The sequence below is a fragment of the Pollachius pollachius genome, assembly GCF_949987615.1.
Source record: "Pollachius pollachius genome assembly, chromosome: 2".
NCBI classification, from domain to species: Eukaryota; Metazoa; Chordata; class Actinopteri; order Gadiformes; family Gadidae; genus Pollachius; species Pollachius pollachius.
In genome coordinates this window covers 52,416,281-52,426,982 of record NC_136935.1, presented here as the reverse complement: position 1 = coordinate 52,426,982, position 10,702 = coordinate 52,416,281, and the positions used below count along the sequence as shown (strand labels likewise).

The window sequence follows — 10,702 nt, the reverse complement described above, 5'->3', positions numbered from 1 at the left end:
ATGCCTTGAGTAGCCTGTACAGCATTACACGGACTTAAGCTAACGTAACGTAGCCTATGCTCTGCCAATAAGATCGGCTAAATATTGTAGCCAATGTGTTAGTAAAAAAACAAACACTTCCTCTACGCTCAGACGTCTGTTTCTCCCGGCGGGCTTTGGCTGGCGTTTCCAGTTCACTTTCTGGGTCCAGAAATATGCATCCAATACCCAACTGTTCAGATGAGGCGTAAAGCCTGGGGTGCGAAACTCGGGTGATCGACAACACACCCGTCCGTGCCATCCTCAGATTCCGTGATTTCGTCCAGAAGAAATTGGCACCACCGGAATTCTCGGCAGCAGACAGACTCTTGTTCTGTGTCCATTGGCGCACAGTGAGAGCACAGGCACCACCAATCCGCCCCAGCTCGAGCCATTGCAGGCTCCTCGTCTGCGGCAGGCAGGCCGTCTGCCTCGGCTGTAGCGGCGGCAGCTTCAGCCGCCTCCCATTCCTCCATAGCCCTCAGCTGCTCGTCGCTATATTGTGGCTCATAAAGGTAGCCACGAACACCCGTTTCTACCATAACTTCTTCAAAATCCCAATCCTCCATATTGTGTCCGTCTGCGTATTCATTACCTTCGGCCATGTTTTCTGCTGGTGAAGTTTAACGCACCGGCACTGATCTGTGATAGGTCTGTTAGCGCATTAGGTCCCACCCCCTATGGGCGGGTTTGAAAGGGTGGAACTAGTGCTTGTAGTCTCAATAGAAATCCCCCCTCTTGTATTTTATTCTGGTAATGACGCAAAATTAAGATTTTTGCGTCATTGCCAGAAGGAAGTGTAAGAGGTAAATACGGATTTCCCCCGTCTCCGGGGAAAATGAGATAGTGTTGCATGAACATACAAAAGTATGACTGGGTTTCTAACAATGCAAAGCTTAATGCAAATGGGTCGAGTGTTCCTTTAAGGTCATCTTAAGGTATGCAAAACGTCTTCAGAGTAAACAGTGATCATATTGAATGAATGAGGATTGTGTCCTGTGTGTTACTGTCCTGTTGGTTTACTGTTGGTTTACTGTCCTGTTGGTTTACTGTTGGTTAACTCAGTTAACCAACAGTAAACCAACAGTTAAGTTAACTGTTGGTTTACTGTCCTGTTGTTTAACTGTTGGTTTACTTTTGGTTTACTGTCCTGTTGGTTTACTGTCCCGTTGGTTTTCTGTCCTGTTGGTTTTCTATTAATTTACTGTTGGCTTACTGTCCTGTTGGTTTACTGTTGGTTTACTGTCCTGTTGGTTTACTGTTGGCTTACTGTCCCGTTGGTTTACTGTTGGTTTACTGTCCCGTTGGTTTACTGTTGGTTTACTGTCCCGTTGGTTTACTGTTGGTTTACTGTTGGCTTACTGTCCCATTGGTTTACTGTTGGTGTACTGTCCCGTTGGTTTACTGTTGGCTTACTGTTGGTTTACTGTCCCGTTGGTTTACTGTTGGTTTACTGTCCCGTTGGTTTACTGTTGGTTTACTGTTGGCTTACTGTCCCATTGGTTTACTGTTGGTGTACTGTCCCGTTGGTTTACTGTTGGCTTACTGTTGGTTTACTGTCCCGTTGGTTTACCCTCCCGTTGGTTTACTGTCCCGTTGGTTTACTGTTGGTTTACTGTCCTGTTGGTTTACTGTTGGTTTGTTCCGTTGGTTTACTGTCCTGTTGGATTACTGTCCCATTAGTTTACTGTTGGTTTGCTGTCCCGTTGGTTTACTGTTGGTTTACTGTTGGTTTACTTTCCTGTTGGTCTACTGTTGGTTTACTTTTGGTTTACTGTCCCTTTGGTTTACTGTCCCGTTGGTTTACTGTTGGTTTACGGTCCCGTTGGTTTACTGTTGGTTTACTGTCCGGTTGGTTTACTGTTGGTTTACGGTCCCGTTGGTTTACTGTTGGTTTACGGTCCCGTTGGTTTGCTGTTGGTTTACTGTCCCGTTGGTTTACTGTTGGTTTACTGTCCCGTTGGTTTACTGTTGGTTTACTGTTGGTTTACTGTCCCGTTGGTTTACTGTTGGTTTACTGTCCCGTTGGTTTACTGTTGGTTTACTGTCCCGTTGGTTTACTGTTGGTTTACGGTCCCGTTGGTTTGCTGTTGGTTTACTGTCCCGTTGGTTTACTGTTGGTTTACTGTTGGTGTACTGTCCCGTTGGTTTACTGTTGGTTTACTGTTGGTGTATTGTCCTGTTGGTTTACTGTTGGTTTACTGTTGGCTTACTGTCCCGTTGGTTTACTGTTGGTTTACTGTCCCGTTGGTTTACTGTTGGTTTACTGTCCCGTTGGTTTACTGTTGGTTTACGGTCCCGTTGGTTTACTGTTGGTTTACGGTCCCGTTGGTTTGCTGTTGGTTTACTGTCCCGTTGGTTTACTGTTGGTTTACTGTTGGTGTACTGTCCCGTTGGTTTACTGTTGGTTTACTGTTGGTGTATTGTCCTGTTGGTTTACTGTTGGTTTACTGTTGGCTTACTGTCCCGTTGGTTTACTGTTGGTTTACTGTCCCGTTGGTTTACTGTTGGTGTATTGTCCCGTTGGTTTACTGTTGGTTTACTGTTGGTTTACTGTCCCATTGGTTTACTGTTGGTTTATTGTCCCGTTGGTTTACTGTTGGTTTACGGTCCCGTTGTTTTTACTGTTGGTGTACTGTCCCGTTGGTTTACTGTTGGTTTACTGTTGGTGTATTGTCCTGTTGGTTTACTGTTGGTTTACTGTTGGCTTACTGTCCCGTTGGTTTACTGTTGGTTTACTGTCCCGTTGGTTTACTGTTGGTGTACTGTCCCGTTGGTTTACTGTTGGTTTACTGTTGGTTTACTGTCCCGTTGGTTTACTGTTGGTTTACGGTCCCGTTGTTTACTGTTGGTTTACGGTCCCGTTGGTTTGCTGTTGGTTTACTGTCCCGTTGGTTTACTGTTGGTTTACTGTTGGTGTACTGTCCCGTTGGTTTACTGTTGGTTTACTGTTGGTGTATTGTCCTGTTGGTTTACTGTTGGTTTACTGTTGGCTTACTGTCCCGTTGGTTTACTGTTGGTTTACTGTCCCGTTGGTTTACTGTTGGTGTACTGTCCCGTTGGTTTACTGTTGGTTTACTGTTGGTTTACTGTCCCATTGGTTTACTGTTGGTTTATTGTCCCGTTGGTTTACTGTTGGTTTACGGTCCCGTTGTTTTTACTGTTGGTGTACTGTCCCGTTGGTTTACTGTTGGTTTACTGTTGGTGTATTGTCCTGTTGGTTTACTGTTGGTTTACTGTTGGCTTACTGTCCCGTTGGTTTACTGTTGGTTTACTGTCCCGTTGGTTTACTGTTGGTGTACTGTCCCGTTGGTTTACTGTTGGTTTACTGTTGGTTTACTGTCCCATTGGTTTACTGTTGGTTTACTGTCCCGTTGGTTTACTGTTGGTTTACGGTCCCGTTGTTTTTACTGTTGGTTTACTGATCCGTTGTTTTACTGTTGGTTTACTGTCCCGTTGGTTTACTGTTGGTTTACTGTTGGTGTACTGTCCCGTCGTCTCCTTCCCTCGGCAGCGTTCCTCTCCCAGCCAAGGATCTCGGTCAGCCTCTCCAAGGAGGCGGGGGGGTACGAGGGGGCCGTGACCTGCTGGACCTCCACAGGGAGTCCGCCCGCCTCCTTCAGCCTCTTCCTGGACGGACAGGAGGTGGCCTCCCGCAACGCCAGCGCCTCCATGACGGTGACCTTCCCCGTCGCCATGGTACCTGCGCAGGACATGGGCGCTGCCCGGTGCCGGGTGAAGACCGACATCCAGGACCTGTGGAGCGAGACGCAACCTCTGTTCGTAGGTAGGAGGAGTCTGGTGGTATCAGTGATGAGGGGCATGAAGGTCAGGCCATCTTCTCACCCATGTTATTTTTCTTCTTCTTCTTCTTCTTCTTCTTCTTCTTCTTCTTCTCCTCCTCCTCCTCCTCCTCCTCCTCCTCCTCCTCCAGTCCCAGTCGGCGGCCATGTTGAGGTGGAGGTGGAGTATCTCTACGGTGCGGACTCTAAGATGGCCGCCGCCCAGCTGCACTGCCGCCCCGGCCGGGGAACCTTCCCCTCGTTCTCCTGGCTGCTGAACGGCTCGGGCCTCCCCGTTGACCTCCTCCCGCCGCCTCCTCTCCACGCCGCCGCCCCCCGCTACGGCCTGGTGGACGGGGGGCGGTCCCTCGTCCTCACGGGGTTGGCCCCCGGGGGGGGCGGGTCCTACCGCTGTCGGGTGAGGGACAGCTTCGATGACTCCGCCCCCTGGTTCGAGAGTCCTGCCGTGCTGGTCAGACTGACAGGTGAGCGAGGAGGTCTAGTGGGGGAGGAGCCCTGAGGCAGCGCCAGGGGGTACACTGCTCCTCTGGGGAGAGAGAGAGCGACCCCCCCTCAGAGAGAGGCCCCCCCCCAGAGGCCTGGGTCCAATGCTCAGACAGGAGGCTCTGGAGCCGGGAGGTCCTGGGGCCCTCAGCCACTTAATTAAACCCTTCTCTTCTACCATCCTCCAGCGGGCGCTCTGACCCCCGTTGAGATCGTCAGCATCTCGTTCTGCTGCTTCCTGCTGCTGGTCTTAGGGGCGGGGGGGGTGTTTGTGATGCTGAGTCTGGGGGAGCGCCGACGGGGTGAGTTCTCCATAGATATGCTGTTTGAATGAAGGGTTGGGGTTGTGTGTTCGACTCCCTGCCCAAAGGTTCTTGGTTTTGATTCAAGACTCCTGCTCCTTAATGACCCTGAATTAACTCTCAATCACTTTGGTTCAAATAAATCAGCTACTAAAAGACTAATAATAATAAGGTAAAACATGAAAAAGATGAACGTTGAAAGAGGTTAGGTTTAGGTTTATCGGTGCTACAGTGCGGACAGATGTAAAACGAAGAGACTAACATCACTTTATCTCTCTTAGCGAACATCCGGCGCTCCTCGACCTCACAGTAAGCTGGTTTTGATTCATGTTCCCTGGATCCTTCAACCACTGTCATACACACACACATATATATATATATATATATATATATATATATATATATATATATATATATGTATCCGATTCATCCCCTCCTCTCCCAGCTCGGGTCCCCATCTGCCAGCAGCTGTGCCTCCTCTGACCCCTCAGAGAAGCAGAGCTGGAGTCTGCTATGATGCCCACAGACAGGTAGGAGCACATAGAGAGATATAGATGTGGTGAACCTGCAGTGGATGCACCGTTTTTGGATGTTTATTGTGTGTATGCAGTGTTATGAGTCTTATATTCAGTATATTTATATATACATTTCAGGTTTATTTTGAAATAATTGAAATGCATTAATATGAGCGAAAGCTGTCTTCTCTTGCAGACTCTGCAGTTGATCCCAGTTCAATAAGACCAGTATCATGAACCACCACAACCAGTTCATTAAGACGCACCAGTACCATGGACCAGTACCATGGACCAGTACCATGGACCAGTACCGTGGACCAGTACCATGGACCAGTACCGTGGACCACCACCTCCCCCCATGGCATTTCTTAAAGCAGCAGAACAGTAGCTGTGTCCTTTAGGAAAAATAAAACACCTTATAGATTTAAAATCTGTGTGGTTTTGTTTGTTGATAAAGTTAGTAAAGTGTGCATTATGTTTATATTTAATTATTTTTATCATGTTTTTCTAGCACTTATGTGATAAATTGATGCATTGAAGTTGAATGAGAACTTGTTGTTTTGATGAGGGCTGGCTATGGAGTGACAGGGCGGGGTCCCACTATCAGTTTGGAACACATTTTGAAGTTTGTGTGCATGTGTGTGTGATGGGTGGGTGTGTGTGTGTGTGTGCGTGTGTGCGGATGTGTGGCTGTGTGTGAGTGTGTGTGTGTGTCTTTAGACTGAGTAGATATGAGCACATACTGACACTCACGTGTATATTCTTAAGGATTATCTTAAATTCACGCCACCACGTATCAGTGTTGCTGTTGGAGATGTTTTCTTCTATGGTTGTGGCCGTGCTGGGTGAGATATGACACATCCACAGTCATAGCTCTGTTGTTATCCATCATCTCTTTCTAACCTTTACTTTCCACTCAGGTTTCTTCTGCTTCAGCTTGGAGACAAGTAAGACCTTTACTTTATTACTTTATCCTCCCCATGTTTGAAAACTATGCGGCATGTGGCTCAGGAGGCAGAGCGGGTCAGCTGGTAACCCGAAGGTCGCTGGTTCGATCCCCGGCTCCTCCTAGCGGAGTGTCGAGGTGTCCCTGAGCGAGACGCCCCCCCCTGACTGCTGCTGACCAGCTGGCTGTGGCCCTGGGGGGCTGACTCCGCCGTCTGTGTGAGAATGGGTGAATGTGAGGCAGTATTTTAAAGCGCTTTGAGTGGCCACTGGTTAGAAAAGCGAGGTCTAAATGCAGTCCATTTACCATCTATGTCCTCCCATGTGAGTGTGTCCGTGCGTAGGTGAGCCTGGCGTTTTGTTCCTCTAGATGCGTCCCCTCTAGATGTGTCTCCTCTAGATGTGTCTCCTCTAGATGCGTCTCCTCTAGATGTGTCTGATACGTCTCCTCTAGATGCGTCTCCTCTAGATGTGTCTCCTCTAGATGTGTCTGATACGTCTCCTCTAGATGCGTCTCCTCTAGATGTGTCTGATACGTCTCCTCTAGATGCGTCTCCTCTAGATGCGTCTCCTCTAGATGTGTCTGATACGTCTCCTCTAGATGTGTCCCCTCTGGATGCGTCTCCTCTAGATGCGTCTCCTCTAGATGCGTCTCCTCTAGATGTGTCTCCTCTAGATGCGTCTCCTCTAGATGCGTCTCCTCTAGATGCGTCTCCTCTAGATGCGTCTCCTCTAGATGCGTCTCCTCTAGATGTGTCTGATGCGTCTCCTCTAGATGTGTCTCCTCTGGATGCGTCTGATGCGTCTCCTCTAGATGTGTCTCCTCTAGATGCGTCTCCTCTAGATGCGTCTCCTCTAGATGCGTCTCCTCTAGATGCGTCTCCTCTAGATGTGTCTGATGCGTCTCCTCTAGATGTGTCTCCTCTAGATGCGTCTCCTCTAGATGCGTCTCCTCTAGATGCGTCTCCTCTAGATGCGTCTCCTCTAGATGCGTCTCCTCTAGATGTGTCTGATGCGTCTCCTCTAGATGTGTCTCCTCTGGATGCGTCTGATGCGTCTCCTCTAGATGTGTCCTCTAGATGTGTCTCCTCTAGATGTGTCTCCTCTGGATGCGTCTGATGCGTCTCCTCTAGATGTGTCTCCTCTAGATGTGTCTCCTCTAGATGTGTCTCCTCTGGATGCGTCTCCTCTAGATGTGTCTCCTCTGGATGCGTCTCCTCTAGATGCGTCTCCTCTAGATGTGTCTCCTCTGGATGCGTCTCCTCTAGATGTGTCTCCTCCGGATGCGTCTCCTCTAGATGCGTCTCCTCTAGATGTGTCTCCTCTAGATGTGTCTCCTCTAGATGTGTCTCCTCTAGATGTGTCCTATAGATGCGTCTCCTCTAGATGTGTCTCCTCTAGATGTGTCTCCTCTGGATGCGTCTCCTCTAGATGCGTCTCCTCTAGATGTGTCTCCTCTGGATGCGTCTCCTCTAGATGCGTCTCCTCTAGATGCGTCTCCTCTAGATGTGTCTCCTCTAGATGTGTCTCCTCTAGATGTGTCTCCTCTAGATGTGTCCTATAGATGCGTCTCCTCTAGATGTGTCTCCTCTAGATGTGTCCTATAGATGCGTCTCCTCTAGATGTGTCTGATGCGTCTCCTATAGATGTGTCTCCTCTGGATGTGTCTCCTCTAGATGTGTCCTCTAGATGTGTCCTCTAGATGTGTCTCCTCTAGATGTGTCTCCTCTAGATGTGTCTCCTCTAGATGTGTCTCCTCTAGATGTGTCTGATACGTCTCCTCTAGATGCGTCTCCTCTAGATGCGTCTCCTCTAGATGTGTCTCCTATAGATGTGTCTCCTCTAGATGCGTCTCCTCTAGATGCGTCTCCTCTAGATGTGTCTCCTCTAGATGCGTCTCCTCTAGATGCGTCTCCTCTAGATGCGTCTCCTCTAGATGCGTCTCCTCTAGATGTGTCTGATGCGTCTCCTCTAGATGTGTCTCCTCTAGATGTGTCTCCTCTAGATGTGTCTGATGCGTCTCCTCTAGATGTGTCCTCTAGATGTGTCTCCTCTAGATGTGTCTCCTCTGGATGCGTCTCCTCTAGATGTGTCCTATAGATGCGTCTCCTCTAGATGTGTCTGATGCGTCTCCTATAGATGTGTCTCCTCTAGATGTGTCTCCTCTAGATGTGTCTCCTCTAGATGCGTCTCCTCTAGATGTGTCTACTCTAGATGTGTCTCCTCTAGATGCGTCTCCTCTGGGACCTCCGCTGCTCTACGGACCCGACGTAGCGCTGGACGGACACGTCGTTGAGTTTGGGTGTCGGGTGCTCGACCACCCGGGAGAGCCCCTCCTCCTGCAGCTGTTCAGGTGAGCTGACCCCATGTGACCGGATCCGCTGAGGTGGAGAGGAAAGAAAGAATGAAAGAAAGAAATAAAGACCTAATGACGGAAAAACTGAGAGAGCAAATGATGAAAAGGGACCAAGATTGAATGATTCAAAAAGAAAGAAGGTAAAGTGAGAGAGAGCACAGCGACCCCCGTGTGTTTCATGCCCCACAGGCAGGGGGTCCGCTCCAGGGCCCTGGCTTTCTACACCTCCCTGGACGGCAGCCCGGCCGTCTTCCCCATGTTGGTCCAACGCGCCTCCCACGAGGGGAACCTGGAGTGTGTGGTCAGCGTGCAGAACAGCTCCCGGATCCAGCCCTCGGTCAGCCTGCCGCGCCCCCTCAGGGTCCTGGGTGAGGAGTGAGAACACCTGGTCACCCCCTCAGGGTCCTGGGTGAGGAGTGAGAACAGCTGGTCACCCCCTCAGGGTCCTGGGTGAGGAGTGAGAACAGGACCCCTCAGGGTCCTGGGTGAGGAGTGAGAACAGCTGGTCACCCCCTCAGGGTCCTGGGTGAGGAGTGAGAACACCTGGTCACCCCTCAGGGTCCTGGGTGAGGAGTGAGAACAGCTGGTCACCCCCTCAGGGTCCTGGGTGAGGAGTGAGAACAGGACCCCTCAGGGTCCTGGGTGAGGAGTGAGAACAGCTGGTCACCCCTCAGGGTCCTGGGTGAGGAGTGAGAACAGCTGGTCACCCCTCAGGGTCCTGGGTGAGGAGTGAGAACAGCTGGTCACCCCTCAGGGTCCTGGGTGAGGAGTGAGAACAGCTGGTCACCCCTCAGGGTCCTGGGTGAGGAGTGAGAGCAGCTGGTCACCCCCTCAGGGTCCTGGGTGAGGAGTGGGAACAGCTGGTCACCCCTCAGGGTCCTGGGTGAGGAGTGAGAACAGCTGGTCACCCCTCAGGGTCCTGGGTGAGGAGTGAGAACAGCTGGTCACCCCCCAGGGTCCTGGGTGAGGAGTGAGAACAGCTGGTCACCCCTCAGGGTCCTGGGTGAGGAGTGGGAACAGCTGGTCACCCCCCAGGGTCCTGGGTGAGGAGTGAGAACAGCTGGTCACCCCCCAGGGTCCTGACCATATAAGGTTTTATGAGTTTGTAGATAAGTTAGACACTAACTCTGCCTCTTTGCCATTTCTGCCAAAGCCAAAACAGCCTGAAGGTTTACCTGGGTCAATTAAACCCTGTAGGCGGGGCCCACTTCCGATATAAACAGTTTTCTTACCTGTGTTCTGAAGAGGCTTCATGAACCCCCTCCAGAGTGAAGCCCGTAGACATTGTGTCTCTGAATGAACCACGTGTTGAACCTTTACTTCATCTCATAGCTAGCCCCAAACCACGATACCACAAAGGATCAGATGAGTTCTCCTCAGTAGTGTGCGGCTCCATGATACCTGGGCCGTGTTTGCACCGTGCTAACGTGCTAATGTGCTAACCGGCTCGCTGTCTCCCTGCAGTGCCCGTGGGCAGAGCCACGCTCGCCATCCGGTCCCAGGCGGACGAGTTCTTTGAGGGGGAGCGCCTGGTTCTGAGCTGTAACGTGACGTCAGGGAACTACGTCTCCTACAGCTGGCTGCTGGACGACCAGCCCCTCCCTGGCCCCGCCCCCCTCCCCGGCCCCGCCCCCCTCCCCGGCCCCACCCCCCACCCTGGCCCCGCCCCCACCCCCCACCCTGGCCCCGCCCCCCACCACGCCCACCAGGACCTCCTCATCCCCAGGTCAGAGACAAAAATCTAAATAATGAGTGATCCTGTCTCATTGTATTAACATAGGAAAGTGCTTCATGACAGATATTGAATGTCTGCCATATTCCAACCCCCCTATAAAGAGCTGCTGGGTTTTCATGTCGGGATATGAACCTAAAACCTGCCGTTCTCCCCTAGAGCCGGACCGCAGCACTCTGGGAGCTACGTCTGCGTCGCCTCCAACCGATACAACGACACCGTGGTCTACCGCGCTGCCAGCCCCCAGGTCCTGATCAGAGTCAAAGGTCAGAGGTCGTCTCTCAGTATTAATACGACCAACCTACATGTGAACCAATGACAGATGTGAATGAATGATACAAGGTATTCCTATTTGAAACATGAACTTGTTTTCATCAGTTGTTTGTGGTATTTTCTAGAGTTATTCCACTACTGATACCAGTATCGGATAGTCCTCGGATACTGCCAAAAATGGGTATTGTTAATTCCGCAAGTTTAATAGCTATACTAGCTAATTTACGAAACAGGCAAAGGGCATTGTCAAACCAAAATTGCACCGGGGGCGAAAA

General features: G+C 50.5%; 2 protein-coding genes across 6 annotated transcripts in view; both read left to right on the top strand.

Annotated features, from left to right (window-relative positions):
* LOC307071206 (uncharacterized protein) overlaps positions 1-5,551 on the top strand; it is an 8,325-nt gene extending 2,774 nt beyond the window's left edge. The window contains exons 4-9 of the mRNA XM_079730141.1: positions 3,533-3,805; positions 3,953-4,285; positions 4,493-4,606; positions 4,888-4,915; positions 5,052-5,136; positions 5,318-5,551. Coding sequence (XP_079586267.1) covers positions 3,533-3,805; positions 3,953-4,285; positions 4,493-4,606; positions 4,888-4,915; positions 5,052-5,136; positions 5,318-5,344 — 860 coding nt within the window. The 3' untranslated portion in view covers positions 5,345-5,551. The remainder of the gene's footprint in view (positions 1-3,532; positions 3,806-3,952; positions 4,286-4,492; positions 4,607-4,887; positions 4,916-5,051; positions 5,137-5,317) is intronic.
* A 128-nt stretch (positions 5,552-5,679) lies between these two features.
* LOC307071204 (cytosolic purine 5'-nucleotidase) overlaps positions 5,680-10,702 on the top strand; it is a 42,740-nt gene continuing 37,717 nt past the window's right edge. For 3 of the 5 annotated variants that reach the window (XR_013811618.1, XM_079730132.1, XM_079730137.1), the window contains exons 1-6: positions 5,680-5,966; positions 6,042-6,068; positions 8,251-8,419; positions 8,612-8,790; positions 9,887-10,148; positions 10,314-10,420. Coding sequence is in view for 4 of the 5 variants with exons in the window: in XM_079730132.1 (XP_079586258.1) it covers positions 5,936-5,966; positions 6,042-6,068; positions 8,251-8,419; positions 8,612-8,790; positions 9,887-10,148; positions 10,314-10,420 (775 nt within the window). In the remaining variant the exon portion in view is untranslated. The remainder of the gene's footprint in view (positions 5,967-6,041; positions 6,069-8,250; positions 8,420-8,611; positions 8,791-9,886; positions 10,149-10,313; positions 10,421-10,702) is intronic. The other 2 variants (XM_079730138.1, XM_079730139.1) reach the window with 2 other exon arrangements.